This window comes from Camellia sinensis, chromosome 9, assembly GCF_055761805.1.
Source record: "Camellia sinensis isolate YWXY chromosome 9, ASM5576180v1, whole genome shotgun sequence".
Lineage (NCBI taxonomy): Eukaryota > Viridiplantae > Streptophyta > Magnoliopsida > Ericales > Theaceae > Camellia > Camellia sinensis.
Genome location: NC_138969.1, coordinates 32,348,549 through 32,363,811, shown reverse-complemented (window position 1 = coordinate 32,363,811; position 15,263 = coordinate 32,348,549). Strand labels below are relative to the sequence as shown.

General features: G+C 31.1%; 2 protein-coding genes and 1 long non-coding RNA gene across 5 annotated transcripts; 2 read left to right on the top strand and 1 right to left on the bottom strand.

Annotated features, from left to right (window-relative positions):
• Positions 1-256: 256 nt before the first annotated feature.
• Positions 257-1,944, top strand: LOC145799060 (uncharacterized). The gene is made up of 6 exons (XR_014341056.1): positions 257-370; positions 493-560; positions 1,184-1,243; positions 1,335-1,388; positions 1,478-1,570; positions 1,916-1,944. It is a non-coding gene; the product is annotated as an uncharacterized LOC145799060 (long non-coding RNA).
• A 341-nt stretch (positions 1,945-2,285) lies between these two features.
• LOC114304680 (uncharacterized) lies at positions 2,286-5,723 on the top strand. Of its 3 annotated transcripts, none has more exons than XM_082888626.1 (7): positions 2,286-2,451; positions 2,568-2,945; positions 3,087-3,592; positions 3,691-3,813; positions 3,941-4,035; positions 4,381-4,488; positions 5,527-5,723. In XM_082888626.1, the coding sequence occupies exons 1-3, from the start codon at positions 2,404-2,406 to the stop codon at positions 3,186-3,188; spliced, it is 528 nt and encodes a 175-aa protein (XP_082744752.1). In that variant the 5' UTR covers positions 2,286-2,403; the 3' UTR covers positions 3,189-3,592; positions 3,691-3,813; positions 3,941-4,035; positions 4,381-4,488; positions 5,527-5,723. The 3 variants fall into 3 exon arrangements, with proteins under 3 accessions (XP_082744752.1, XP_082744753.1, XP_082744751.1); XM_082888627.1 differs by having other exon boundaries at positions 3,691-3,850; XM_082888625.1 differs by having other exon boundaries at positions 3,691-4,035.
• Positions 5,724-7,281: 1,558 nt separating this feature from the next.
• Positions 7,282-13,713, bottom strand: LOC114265590 (GDSL esterase/lipase At4g18970-like). The gene is made up of 5 exons (XM_028206413.2): positions 13,173-13,713; positions 10,533-10,657; positions 8,878-9,123; positions 7,869-8,124; positions 7,282-7,781 (listed from the first exon to the last, which is right to left on the bottom strand). The coding sequence occupies exons 1-5, from the start codon at positions 13,420-13,422 to the stop codon at positions 7,558-7,560; spliced, it is 1,101 nt and encodes a 366-aa protein (XP_028062214.2). The 5' UTR covers positions 13,423-13,713; the 3' UTR covers positions 7,282-7,557.
• Positions 13,714-15,263: the final 1,550 nt, after the last annotated feature.

The window sequence follows — 15,263 nt, the reverse complement described above, 5'->3', positions numbered from 1 at the left end:
GACTTATCATATTTTGTTTTTATTAGATATGCCAGAGAAGACACACACTACCTGTTGCATATTTATGATTTAATGAGAATTAGGTTGCTTTCAGCATCCACTGAGTCTGAAAATTCTGATGAACCGCTAGTGGAGGGATGACCTTTATAAGCTATGAACATTCCGTTCTCTATGCATATCTATTGAAAGTACATAAGGTATTTTAATAAGTATTTCACTTAGCTAATTGAAAGAATAACCTTTTTTAGCAATAAGATGTTTCGTTGTTGCTGCTTTTGAGTCTTGGTTATTGTCAGTGATGGTTTCTTCTTGTTCGAAGCAGGGATTTGAAGTGATAGATATAATTTTTGATGTCAAGCACTGCTTACAGGTGCATTTTTCATAGCATATATGCTAAAGAAGAGCAAATTTTCTCTGGCAAGATTCATTTACATCACACTTGTAGATCTTTGTGCTATAAATCTTGACAATAATTATGAATATGCATTGCAGGGATTTGTTGGGATGGCTAAGGATCTTAACGCTATTGTGATTGCTTTCAGAGGCACTCAGGAACGCAGGTTTGAAGATGCTTGTGGCCTTAAATTATTATTTTTTTTGCTATCTCTTTGGAGCAATGTTTTCAACTAAGCATTCATCATTCAGATCTCCAGTTAACTACTTCTTGTTCTGTTACCAATTATGAGTCCTTCAAGTCTGATTGTTCTTCCTCATGTCTTTCATGCATTATTCTGATCTTGGTGGCTTGGATTGTGTAATGTGTCTCATTAAGTTGTTATAAATGTTGATTACATGTCCTAATGTCTCAAGAGAGAGATTTTATAATGTTTCAAGATACAAAAAGCAATGTTAGTTTTACTTTATTACGGAAATCTTCTTCTTGCCATCAATGAACCTAATTACGGAAATCTTCTTCTTGCCATCAAAAAATTTAATTTTCTAAAAAGTGAACCTAATTTTCTAAAATCAAATATGATAATTTATTTAAATTCTCAAAAACTTTTTTTGGAACAAATTTCTTTCTTTGGCAGTTAGGAAGTGGTGGTGTTATAGAAGCTGAAAAATTTCCTTTTTGCCTGCATAAATGAGGTGTGATTATATTCTTTTCATTATCTAACTTGTTGATGGTAACATTCTTATAATTTTTGTGCTTTTTTTTGTTTAACCCTTTTTTTAATCATAGGAGCAAATTAAGCATGCTGACAAGCAACTCATGTATCAATGCCGCTGTTCTTTTCTTGAGGTTAAGTAATTGGATTTATTACTTGACATAAATATGAACATTTTAGGTTAATTTCTAGATTTACTTAATCCTTTAAAATTGGTATGTACAGATTTACAATGAACAAATCACTGATTTGTTGGATCCAAGCCAAAGAAACCTCCAGGTAAAGCTGTTATGTCAATTATGTTCTTTGAATTTTTGTGAAATGGTTATGTGGTTTGCTTAAGTTTTTCGTGTGGTTTTTCTTTCTAGATAAGAGAAGATGTCAACTCTGGTGTCTATGTTGAGAATTTGACAAAGGAATGTGTATCTACAATGAAAGATGTCACACAGCTTTTAATGAAGGTTAGCATAGTCATTCTGCTTATGTTGCATTATCTACAGCATCTCCTAGAGAGAATCATCTGAACTGTAGAGTTGTAATGGATTTCTTTGCTATTGTAGATCATGGTTGGTGGGTATACGTAACACTTACCAAAAGTTAAATGTTGGAATTACCTCTATTCTTTGTCTAATATCTGTATCTGTTTTGATCTGATTCACGTGATTTGCCATTAGATTAGATTCAGATATAGTGACTGTATTTGTATTTACTTTTTTATTTGATGCTTTGCATTTCATAAATTTTCTAGCTTTGGAATGGATGGTATGGTAGACATTGTGTACATGATTGTTGGATAAATGATGTAGGGATTGTCAAACAGGAGGACAGGTGCAACAAGCATATATTTGGTTGTGTGTAATGTTAAAAAAGAAGTGCTGTGGCTGCTGCCTGTCATGTAACATATGAAGGTTTTATTCTGATCTTGTGTCAAGATACAGTCATTTTTCCCATGCTTATTGTTGTTATCTATGTGTTTTGCAGGAACTTGATAAACATTCTTGCAGAAGTTTCCCAATCAGGAAAGCAAAGGCATATTCCCTACAGAGATTCCAGGTTGACATTTTTATTGCAGGAATCTCTTGGTGGAAATGCAAAACTAGCAATGGTCTGTGCCATTTCTCCTGTGCAAAGGTGAAATTAGCATGTATTAGCATGTCTTTGAATTTTTAATTCCTCTGGCGCATGCGAAATTGACTTGAGGTAGTAATGCAGCTGTAAGAGTGAGACTCTAAGCATACTGAGATTTGCCCAGCGTGCAAAGGCTATCAAGAACAGGGCAGTCGTTAATGAAGTAATGCAGGATGATGTGAATTTCTTGCGTGAAGTGATATGGCAATTGAAGGTATAAATATATATATATTTTGTTTGATTTTGCATTTTTAGAAGTAAATCATATCTGTTACCACTTATACCAAAGTCCAAACATATGAAAGCTTACTAACTTTATATTTTCCTCAGGATGAACTGCTTCGGATGAAGGCAAATGGAAACCAAGCTGACCCTTATGGAGGTTATTCAACAGGGTGGAATGCCCGTAGAAGCTTGAATCTCCTGAAATTTAGCCTCAATCATCCAATGACTTTACCTCATGTTGATGATGACAGTGACGAAGAAATGGAAATTGTTGAGGAGGCTGATCAAGTTGGTGTTCAATCAATAAATGCCATGCATGTGGGCAATCTGGGAACTTCTGGGGACCCTCAGCCAAACACATCTGAGAGTGCATGTGATGAAAATGAAGGCTGTAAGGATACAGACGTCATTATGGAAGAAGAAGTATCTGAACAAGTTGACAAGCATGAAATCATCACTTTTTGGCTGAGTGTAGAATCACAGGTAAAGATGCTTTCAGCTGCTGCTTTCTTCATCATCTGCCTCCTCTTTCTTCTTTTTTGTTGGTTTGAATTTTAAGGTGTTAAAAGATATTATACATGGTTGGCCACTTCTTATGAAATGTTTATGGTTTTTTGGCTTCAGATATATTCACAATGCAATATATATGAAGCAGGACAGAAGAAGGTGGCTTTCAAATATCTAACAAAGAAGGTAATTTGTTTTATCTTGGCATTCTATCAATGATATCTGAAACTTCATATGAAGACATTAGTGACTTCAAGAAATTGTTTCTTTAATGGCACAAGTTTCTTGTTGTATTGGTCAATTCTAAATAATTGGTAAAAAAGAATCGACCAATACAACAAGAGAAGTGAAGGACTTGAAAAGAGTTTGGAAAAATTGGTCAAACATACAAAATTGAAGGAAACCAATCAGAAAATAGAAACTCTGCTGCAAAATGTGGTAAGGTGAGCAATTTAGGCAAGCTTTTATAATTTAAAAAAAAAGAAAAATCAGTAGAAACTAAGGCATTGTGCAACCAAAATATTCCATGACATTTTATATTTCATTAAGGTGATGTGGAATTCTATCATTGTGATTTGGGGTATATTGATTCTGTGTCTGTGGAGGAAATTGGCGGTGTTAGGGTATGATCAAGCTGCTTTTGGTTTTATTTTTTTGGGCTTTTTCCTTACGTTTCTTCATCTTTTTCCCCAACATGATCTTTATATCTAATAAATAATAGGTCACCATTGTGAGAAATGAAGAAAGTGGAAACTTTGTATGCACTGTGGTCCTATGAGGAAGTACCGATAGTATATTACATGACCTTGAAAGAGCAGTTGATGATGGTGTGAATACATACAAGGTAATTCTGTCCAACACATCTACGATACTTATTTTAGGTAGGTCATCTTTTATAAAAAGTATTGCATCAGTTTCTACTGGACCTTAAGAAGCTAATCTGAATGTGGCTTTATGCATCTTTGTGCTAGGCAATGTGCAGGGACAGTTGTATAGTACCTGGAGCTGCAGCTACTGAAATTGAGTTGGCTAGAAAACTGAAGGAGTTTTCTTTTAAGGAAACAGGGTACGTAGTTTCCTCTCTCTCCATAAATAGATAGATATGATGCATGGGTATATTATGAGATATGCTATGTTGAGATATGTTATCAACCATGAAATGATTAATATTGTAAGAACGCCTCAAGATACTCCAACATATATTTCAATTCCCCGATTAAATGATGTAATTGTTGTGTGTAGGGAAACCTTGGAGGTGGAGATGGGGGTTTGTTACTTTGTTTTTTTGTTTATGTATAGGGTCCTGAATTAGTTAAGAGGCAATGACTCTTGTTATCTTCCTCTATTGAGAGAAGTTTTACCTTATGGCACTTTTTGTTGTCAAAATTATCTTTTGATCATTTTTTTGCAGATGTTTACACCACAAAGATGTTTCAGCTACTGCTAGCTGCTTATTCAACAATAAGCATTCAAGATGCTTCTCTCTTCTTGGGAATGAATGAGGATGATGCTACAAACTGTAAGTTTGTAGTCTTTCTTGTGTTTTGCCTTGCAACAGCAGTACTTATCTGAATCAGAATTGTATTTTATGGGGTACACGGTGAAATATAGGCCTTGTTTGGTTTGTGTTTTAAGATATTATTTTAAAAATAATTTTCTGGAGGGAGTTTAGAAAATTTAAAAATTTGTTTGGTTGTATATTTTGAAAGGAAAATGAGTGGGAGCACTAATTAGTGCCACTACTAATGATGTGGCAGTGGGTACAGTGTTGTTGTGTCTGTTTTTTTTTTTAAAAAAAATGGATGCCACATCATTAGTGGTTGCTTTAGAACACCACTTTTAGTGGTCTCTATCATTGCCCATTTTGAAAATAGTTATAGAGTTTGGGATAATTTAGAAAATTTAATAATTTGTTTTCTTTAGGCATGTTTGTTCCAATTTGCTCATAGCAGCTTTAGGCATCTTTTTCTTTTCCTTTTACGTTATTTTGTATAATTTTTACTTTCTATAATTTATTTCTTTTTAATCAAAGTATAGGAATTTAGTTGGATTTGCATCTTTTATTGAATTGGGCTTGTACACTTGTTTAAATGGGTATTTCAAGCTTCAATGATCTTGTATTCTCTTTCCTATTTTTTACGGGTTTTGTAGCCTCTTGCCTGGATTTGAGTTCATGAATACTCTCTCCTGTGAAATTGATCATACGTTGAAGAAATTGTTGGCAATTTTTGCAATTTTTTTAGAAAGAATGGTGTTTTGCTAAATTGGAGAGCATCAGGTGGTGCCATCAATTATTTTTTTTATTGTCAATTAAAGGTCTAGATTTGTTCATCATAGACCTGTTCAACATTGGCCCAGATTTTTGGTTGGATTCAAATTTGAATAGCGTTTTTATTTTTATTTTTTCTTTATATGTATTTAGTGCTTCTTGGTATGTGATAAAATCTTCTTGTTAGTGCTTCTTCAAGTTTTAAGTACTATTTATAAGTATTGGGTACGAATTCTTCAATTTGTGTTTATTTTGGTGAATCTCATTACAGTTTATGTTATGATGCAGGCATGTAGACCAGTGAAGACTACAACTTTAATGCTAAGACATGATTTTTGGATATATGTTAGTTTGTGGTTAATATTAAGACATGATTTTTGGATATATGTTAGTTTGTGGTTAACGTTTTGGATTTTGGATATGTTAATTTTGTGGGTAATGGTGATTGGATATTAATTGAATGAGAAAGTGAATTAATGCTTCATTACAACTTTTGAATGGGAGTTGTTATTTTATATTAGTGCTATTACAGATATTTTTTTAGTTCAATCAAAAAAAATTAGTACAATTTCCAAAAAAAAAAAAAGGATATGACGACGTTTTTACAAACGCCTCTTAAACCTTACATATTAACGGTCATATGTGTTTAAAAAGATGTGACGGCGTTTTTCAAAAAACGGCGCTAAATATCGTCAGTGACGTCAGCGTGTGTTTATGAGGACATTTGGCGGCGTTTTTAAAAACGCCGCCTATACTAATATCACGACATTTTTAAAACGCCATAAAGCTATAGCGACGGCCGCGTCCTGGACGTTAGGTGCTAGACGTCACAAAAAGAATTGGTGGCATTTTGACACTTTTAGCGGCGTTTTTTAAACGCTACCAAAAGCTGAATTTCCTACCATGAGTCGTATCGGTTTAGTGGAAAAGTTTCTTCTTTCTCCGTCACACTTACTAATTTAGTTAACTGTGTAGTATTCAATTGTTGTTGACTTATTGTTAGGGCTGAGCAAGGAATCCGTGAAATCTGTAATCCGATCCAGTCTAGTCCAATCCGATATGTTTGCATTGGTTTTTTGAATCCGCGGTTCGGTTCCGGATTGAAGAATTAAAAATCCGTAGTCCACGGATTGGTTCCGGATTGAACCTCACGGTTTCGGATTGGAACCGATCCGGACCGTATACAAATAGTCTATATTTTTATTATACATCCTCCCCCATAGTATCTTCTCTTATTCTATATAAAATCTAAACTCAAACCTAAAACCGTATAATATCTTATTTTATTACTTTTGTTTGTATTTTTTTATGGTTGTTTAAATTCAAGAATAGTATGTCACTATTATAGAAAAACATGTTGCTATTATGGAACTGATATAGCGCTATGTCTATATTTTTATGAAATTAAAGTGTTATATATATATATATATATATTTGTTATTTAATTATGTGAATCAGTGGTCCTAAACCGATCCAATCCGTATTTAAATGGATTGGTTCGGATTGGTTCCATGATTTAAATGGATTGGATTGGTTCTAATTTTTCAGGAACTGTAGATAACGGATTGGTCCTGGTTTTATCCCAATCCGATCCAATCCGGACCATGCTCACCCCTACTTATTGTGTCTATTTAAAAAATAAAAATAATTGCAAGATTCAGGCTATATATTCTTTTATAGCTAATTTGAGTTTGGTATAAGCATTTGTAAATTGTCTTTGTTTGGTAACAGTTAAAAAGGTTAGTACAATTTTTTTTTTTTTAACCTTTTATTTTTAGTGATTTTTTTTTTTTTTAAATTTTGTATCAAAACTTTTTTACTTTTCCTATTAGTCCAATCTATAAAGGATGTAAAATGAAAAAACGACCAAATTCTTTAGTGAATTTTTTTTTCTAAACTTTTTTATTTTTCTTTTGAGGGAAAAGTTTAGTTTCTTTTTTTTTTCTTTTTTGTTAATTTTAAAACAAGTTCAATATATATATATATATATATAAAAGATTAATAAAAAAAAAACTGCTAAAAAAACAATTGACAAACCCAACCTAAATAACTCATGTGTTATTATTACATCCCATTGCAACAATACTAATGACGCACAACAGTATCTTGACCAAAACCAGAAACAAAAACACATAAAAATAATATTCGGGGTACAAATATGAAAAATGTTATTACATCCCATTGAAACAATAGTAATGATACACAACAATATCATGACCAAAACCAGAAAAAAAAACACACACAAACACACACAAATAATATTAGTGGAACAAATATGAAAAATGTTTTATGTAACTTTTACATAGATCATCTCCATCTTTAGAGCTGTGCTAAGCGGCGAATATCAACAGGATATGCATCTAAGGAAGACTCGGCGCTATACGATCTCTTTCCCATGATGATGTTTGCAGCTTCACCAGGATGAAACGCATCCCAAAACAAATACTCGTTTCTATTTTGGCACGGAGTTTGAAATGGGAGACATGTAATTTGACCATTATTCCTCCCTACACCGCAACACCCAGCATTTGTAACCTTAAAACCTGAAATAACCGAAGCAAACATCAAATAGAGTCAATAACAACGCATTTGAAAACTTAAACAGTTGGAGAGATATTGTGAAATGTTACCGAAAGATGAGGGTCGGCTGATTAGGTCGTGGAAAATTCCATAAGCATTGATGTAGATGAATTTGGCACCGGGGAGGTTGTTGTTGAAGTCATCAACTAGGGATTTGAGTTGGTCATTAAATAGTAGATTTGCAGAGTTGACGTTTTGGACACATGATGAGCCATCTGGGCTGTTTTGGGCCAATGCATTTGGGATGCAGCCAATCTGACCCACTCCGATACAGACTACTTTCCTTGCTCCATAGTTGTACAAAGTCTATTCCAACAATTAAACAAGAAGCAAAACTCTTATCATTTGTTTAATTGATTAACTGAATTTGTTGCATGTCATGACACTAGATCTACACACACACACACACACACACACACACACAGAGACTAGCCCACTAAACAGGCCCTAATGCCAAAGGACTAATGGGGGCCTAGCCACATTTGAGCCAATTTCAGCCTCTAATAAGCCCCAAACTGGCTAAAACAAAAATAAATATAAAAATAAAATAAAATAAATAAAAAATTCTTTTTCTTGTGAATAGAAAATGAGGTTAATGACTGTGAAATTAGCAATAAGTCCCTTAAAAATTAGCAATTTTTGGGTGAGGGCAAGTGTCACATGAATACCGATCACTTCTTTGATTGGCTTAGATAGTAGGGTTCATAACATTTATATTGTTATTTGAGAGACAACATAAAGAAGGGTGATTTGTGATTGGTTGAAAGTATCACGTGACACCACGTAGTACTCTTCCAACAAGCAAAACTTTTTTTCCAGAAGCAATCAATCTTCTAGGCTTCCTTTACTGTAAGGTTTCAAAAGAGTTAAATGAATGCAGTGTTACCACACATATAAAGTGATTGTTTATATGGATTAAACTCATGACATCCAAACCTAATACAACAACCTTCAGCTTGTCCCACTCGTAACATTTTTCACTATGAGTTGAATCCATTACCAGACCAAAAATAGGAAGAAATTGCATAGAAAATAAGATGAAAAAAGAATAGTACCAACCCTGATTTGCTGAGAATATTGTTGAATGAGAACCTGAGCATATTGTTCAGGTGTATATTGGCGACTAGTGGAGTAGTAAGTAGGCATGAAATAATTGTTGAGATAGTCATTACTGCCCAATCCAACAGAGTAAATGCACTGGCTTAGATAATTTGTAGCTGAGTCCTCATCACCCAGTATGTCCACCACTTGTGATACTGTGTTTTTGTAATTGTTTACTTGCCCCTTCATTGTAATCCGAGCACCCTATTAATCACGACACATTGTATACATTATATATATACACACACGAATGAGTATATGCATGATATAGAGACTGTTTAGAGAAACTTATCTTAAATGTTTATAATTATTTATTTATTTTGTGAGTTCATATCAGATTATTTAGTATAGTTCCTGCTTATAGTTAAAAAATAGTGTAAACAAGATGGAAAAAAAAAAAAGGAAGCTAATTACCTAGAAGTTTAAAGAGGGTTGGTTTTTGCTTTTACTTTCTGATTATTAATTTTTAATTAATAATAAATTACACCAAACAGGCCCATAATGTGTTTGGGAAAAAATTGATAAATTATTTTCAAAAACTATTTTTTGAATTATATATTTATTTTAAAACAGCACATTTTTCGGAACACACTAAAAAAGTTGTTTTTGAATGTAGAAAGCTATTGAGGGGTGAGCATGGTCCGGATTGGACCGGATTGGGGAAAAACCAAGACCAATCCGTTATCTACAGTTCCTGAAAAATTGAAACAAATCCAATCCGTTTAAATCATAGAACCAATCCAAACCAATCCATTTAAATACGGATTGGATTGGTTTAGGACTACGAATTCATATAATTAAATAACAAATATATATATATATATATATAACACTTTAATTTCATAAAAATATAAACATAGCGCTATATTGGTTCCACAATAGCAACATGTTTTTCTATAATAGTGACATACTGTTCTAGAATTTAAACAACCATGAGAAAACTGGTTTCACCATAAGTATTTAGACCATTACAAATTAAAACTAAAAACTAACAAACAAAAGTAATAAAAGAAGATATTATACGGTTTTATGTTTGAGTTTAGATTTTATATAGAATAAAAGAAGATACTATGGGGAGGATATATAATAAAAATATAGACTATTTGTATACGGTCCGGATCGGTTCTAATTTGGAACTGTGGGGTTCAATCCGGAACTAATCCGTGGACTACGGATTTTTAATTCTTCAATTCAGAACTGAACCGCGAATTTAAAAAACTAATCCAAACCTATCGGATTGGACTGGACTGGATCGAATTACGAATTTCACGGATTCTTTGCTCAGTCCTAACTATTGTCGCACAAAACAGAAATGGTGTAAAAATGATGAGTTTTGAAACTCTTCATTAGTTTTGTTGTTAAGAAAAACAAAAACTTAACGAAAGACTTTTTGGCAAAATTAATAATAAAAAAAAAATTGGCAAATTATTTTTGAGAATTGTTTTTTGGAAAAATTTAGGAAAACAACTAACCTTTCTAAAAACTCACTTTTCAAAATTAGTAAATTGTTTTTGAACAAAATGAAAATGGTGAGAGTTTTTGAATTATCTGTTTTCGAAAACACACAAAACAAAAAATCAAAATCAAAAGTAGAGAAAACAAAAGCAAATTACTAGTTGTTGGCCAGTCTCATCTCTAATTCCAGCAGCAGCAGATGCATAATTTACGCCTTTGAGAATGTCTTTACCTCTTGCTACTGAATATGGAGGGATATAATTGTCAAATCCCAATAGCTCAGCTGAAAATCACCAAAATAAGTTTGTCAGTGCCATAAATTACACCACGTGTGTCCTATGAAATTTATAACCATAAAATTTTAAATACAAAAAAAAAGGTTAAAATAAAGCAAAAATGCATGATATAATTGCTCGTGATTTAATGACATTTAATTAACAGTACTACTAACAGGATATTGGATTGAACTCCTTAAAATATATTGCGGTGGTTGTGATTATTAAACTTGTTACATGGAAAACAGGGGTTAGAATAGTTATCATCATAGAAACAAGCGTTAATTATATTTTTATTTATTAAAGGTTGCATTTTATGTTGTTTTTGTCATTGTTAAAATGTCAGTACCAATTCATGGTTTAGCTTTAGATTATAAGATTGATTTGTAGATTTTTTTTGTCAATCTCCAAGATTTGGATGCAAACATGACATAGAATTTTTTTTTTTTTTTTTTTTTTTTTGGGCCTTTAGTATCTATTTGGCAACTTAACTTTTTTATGACTTTTTAACTCTTTTATTAGATGAAAAAAGGTTAATATATTTGAAATAATTTTTTTTAGTAGAATACATAGTTATGAAGAAAAAATAAATTGATTGATTGACATGTATAATATAACATTTCAATTATTTTAGCCAAAAAGTTGGCTAAAAAATGGGCCATCAACTTTTTTTTTGAATTTTGTTAAACAAACTTTTTAAATCCATCTATACTAGACAGATTTCAAAAATATAAATAAATAAATTTTTTAAAAAATCAATAAAGACAAGGAAAAAGAAAAAAAAAAAAAAAAAAGGTATGCTGATCCCAAACTCACCCAATTGGAAGGGGAAAAAAAAGTAAATTTTCTGAATTTGAACTCATAATAGATCCAAACAAGGCTTTAGCTGACATCATGATGGCATTAGTGAAACAAGGCTATAATCACTCCTGCTGGCCCCCATATTAGGCCGTCATAAACTTAGGCCAAGTTTGACATCCTTCAAAAAATTTAAAAAATTAAAAAGTCACTATCTTATTTAAGTCGCATCATCTTATTTAAGTCACATCACCTCTCTAACACATCACTTCAAACCCAATACAACCCAAATATAACCCATATTTCATAAAAAATTAAAAAATACACTTATTTAGTCTTCTCAAACTTAACCTTAAATTCAATCGCTACAACGGCACGCAAACACTTAAAAGAGTTGCGGCCCACATGGCCCAATATACTTATGAAATTCATGATTACAAAAATCGTATTCTTGTGCACGGTGAGTTTCGGTAGTATTTGAGAATAAAATTATAAATTAAATTATGAATGAAGAATTGATAAATAATCAAATTATAGTTTGAACTGTTTTAATTTGTTAATTGATTAAAACATAATTTTAAATAATTGTCAAATGTTTACATAATATAAAATACTAATTTACATAATATTTTTTTTGTGCAATAAACCTCTTTGTGAAAGTCCAACGATATGTATTTAAAGTAAAATTAAAACTATTTCGTTTAAGGTTGTGTGGTTTAATATTATTTTATTTTATTTTAATTTCAATTTTAATTGTTGAATTATGAATTTAATTAACGTGTGTTGTTATAATAAAAGGTACATCAAGATCCCCGAAGGAAAGCACCAAAAAAACTCAGTTATAATGATTCATAACTTTTATTAATTGGGCCATAACTATTATCAAATTGATTCATAACAAAAATACCACAAAACCATTTTGGTTGATAAAAAAGTAACACAAGTCTCCTAACCAAGACAACATCGATTCATATTCAAACCCCTCAAAATCTCATAACTAAAATCAATTTGTGTTATAACCAAAAACACCACAAAAGTCTCATAACTAAATCAATTTGTGTACAAACTTTTTTTTTTTCTTCTTTTAAATTTGCATAACTAATGTAATACTGTGAATTTACTTAAATGAATGGAAAAGTGAAAGTCATACACAAATTTTACTTAAATGGCTGGGGGTTTTACTCTCTTAAGAGCTAATTTAACAACAATTAACTTTTGCATATTTACCAACAAAAAAAAAATGATAGATAAGAAGAAAAAAAAAAATGAATGTGTTAGGTAGATTGATAAAAAATTGACTTATAACTTGTACATGACCCTTCTTTAAAATAATCATTTTTTTCCTTTTTTTTTTTTTTTTTTTTTTTTCTAACAACCATGAGAGCCAGAGTGTTGATACACCCATGGCTGATAAAAGAGAGAGAAAAAAAAAGAAGGAAAAGAGAACAATAAGTCGTTTAAAACATTTCACAATATTTAAGAAGTCACATGCTAAATTTTCATCAATCTATGTAATGAATTCTTAACGAAATGTTCACACTATCGATAGTTCAGTATAACAAAGTATAACATTTTTTGGTTAAAAGGTAAAGCCATGCTCAGCAAAATTAATTCACCCTAAAATAAAATAGAATAAAATAAATAAATACATTTGTTAACAAGAATCATTTTCCAATATATATATTCACATAGAGGGAGAGGGAGAGGGAGAGGGAGAGAGCTGACCAATGACATCAACAGTGGTTTTGCCATTAGAAAATCTTCCAGTAGGTCCTTCAGGGAAGTCAATCCCATAAGGCAAGTAATTAGCTCTTGCCAATGATGCTATATTATTGTTATTCCCATTATCTACCAATGAATCTCCAAATATGAAGTAACATGGCACCTGTGGCTCTGCATCAGCAACACCACTCAAACTCAAAACCACCACCACCACACACACCACCACCACCCACCTCCTAACCTCACCAGCCATACCCAAAACAATAAAAAAACAACAACAAAAAAGAGCTTTAGAGAAGCAAATGACAAAGGTGTGTTTGGTGTGTGATGGAATTAAAAGGGTAAAAGGGTTATATATATATATAGGGCGTGGAGACAAAAGAGGACTGAGTTAGAGACTGACACAACACTATTTTAGAGTCAAAATGGAGAGAGTGGCAATTTTTTTTTAATTAATTATCTTAAAATTTTATTTATAAATGTTATGGTAACTCATCCTGTTTAAGATTTTTTAAACCAATAAGCCTTATTTAGTAAAACTAAAAATATTATCAGTTTTTCTAATTAAGAACATTATCAATTTTACATATTAATGTTCTAGATAATTGTTTCACTAACTAATGTAAAAAAACAAAGGATGAGATTAAATGTTTTTGCCCTACTACTTCTAATTTGATTCAACTATTTAATAAAATCAAGAAAATTATCAATTTTTCCAGTTTTAAAACTGATAACATTATCAATTTTTTTCAGTTTCAAAATTGAGTACATTATCAGTTTTTTCATTTTTAAGATTTTTAATTTTTTTTTCAGTTTGGCACATCAATATTTCATAATCATGCTCCTTTATATACACAAAATTTTCAGTTTTATACAAAAAAAAAAAAAAAAAAAAAAAAAACAATTCAGTTTTTTAATTTTTTTCAAAAAAAACTTTTTTTTTGCACATAATTTTTTTTTTTTGAATTTTTTCAATTTGAAAGTTTTGAAAATCAAAATTAATGTCAAATCATCATGTTCCTTTATAGATAATCATAAATGATGAATAATCATTGTTTAAAAAACAATTTCAATTATTAAAAATTTAATGGGACTTGAAATTCTAAAAAATTTTAATTAAAGAATAAAGTATAAATTCATAATTATCATATTTATCTTTAAAAATATAAATAGTTTATTTTTAAAATTACACATATTTATTTTTTTTAAAACAATTATAATGGAAGGATATATATAATTATAAATATTTGATCAATTTGATTTTTTTTTTTTAATGAATAATTTGCATACAAAGTTCAACAAAATTATTAGTTGGATCGTTGAGATGTCACTCGTGTTGGACTTCATACAGTCCTGGATGGTAACGGGTCAGACTTTTTCGGGTTTCACGCTTAAATTATTATTTTTAAACTCAAATATTTTGATGATATAATTTTGTACTTTACTGTAATCTTGACAATTTTGACCTTTCTATGCCCATAATTTCCCCTGTCCTATTAATGTTCTTCCAAACTTTATTTCATTAAAATTAAGTTTGAACAAATATAATTGGGTCGGATAATTTTATCATCCCTCCCTTTTGTTAATTAATGATAGTACATAAGAAGGGGAAACAACGGGAAACACTATGGCTGTGTTTGGATTGATTTTTTAAATTATAATTTCACCCTCATATTTTAATGTTATGTTTGGATATATCTTTCAAATTATATTTTCACTGCAAAAAAGAAAACTCTGTGTCATGCAGGATTTTTTTTTTGTTTGCAACTTGGCTTAACCGGTCGTCCGGCCGGTTGACCGGCCAGTCAACCGGAACATGACAATTTTTTTTATTTTTTTTTTGCAATTAGCACTTGTATTTTATTTTTTAATATTTTTAATAAAATCATATTTAAAAAATTCTACTAAACACTACCTAAAGTGCTCCAATCCTTGAAAAGAAAAATAAAGTTGGCAAGAAACTAACTTATCGGACATGAAACCAATAAGTAGAAACACCCCAAAAGAAATGGGATAAGTTTCTCTCCATATATTCTCTCTTTTTTTTATCTCTCCATATCTTTCTTGGGATTCCAATTTGGGCACATAAAAGAT

Excerpts from the sequence above, each read along its gene's own strand:
- LOC114304680 (XM_082888626.1), top strand. The coding sequence starts at position 2,404 with ATGCAGGATGATGTGAATTTCTTGCGTGAAGTGATATGGCAATTGAAG. Across the intron at positions 2,452-2,567 it reads AAGTGATATGGCAATTGAAG|GATGAACTGCTTCGGATGAA; the intron begins GTATAAATATAT and ends TATTTTCCTCAG. Across the intron at positions 2,946-3,086 it reads GGCTGAGTGTAGAATCACAG|ATATATTCACAATGCAATAT; the intron begins GTAAAGATGCTT and ends TTTTGGCTTCAG.
- LOC114265590 (XM_028206413.2), bottom strand. The coding sequence starts at position 13,422 with ATGGCTGGTGAGGTTAGGAGGTGGGTGGTGGTGGTGTGTGTGGTGGTG. Across the intron at positions 10,658-13,172 it reads AACCACTGTTGATGTCATTG|CTGAGCTATTGGGATTTGAC; the intron begins GTCAGCTCTCTC and ends GGTGATTTTCAG. Across the intron at positions 7,782-7,868 it reads CAGCCGACCCTCATCTTTCG|GTTTTAAGGTTACAAATGCT; the intron begins GTAACATTTCAC and ends CGGTTATTTCAG.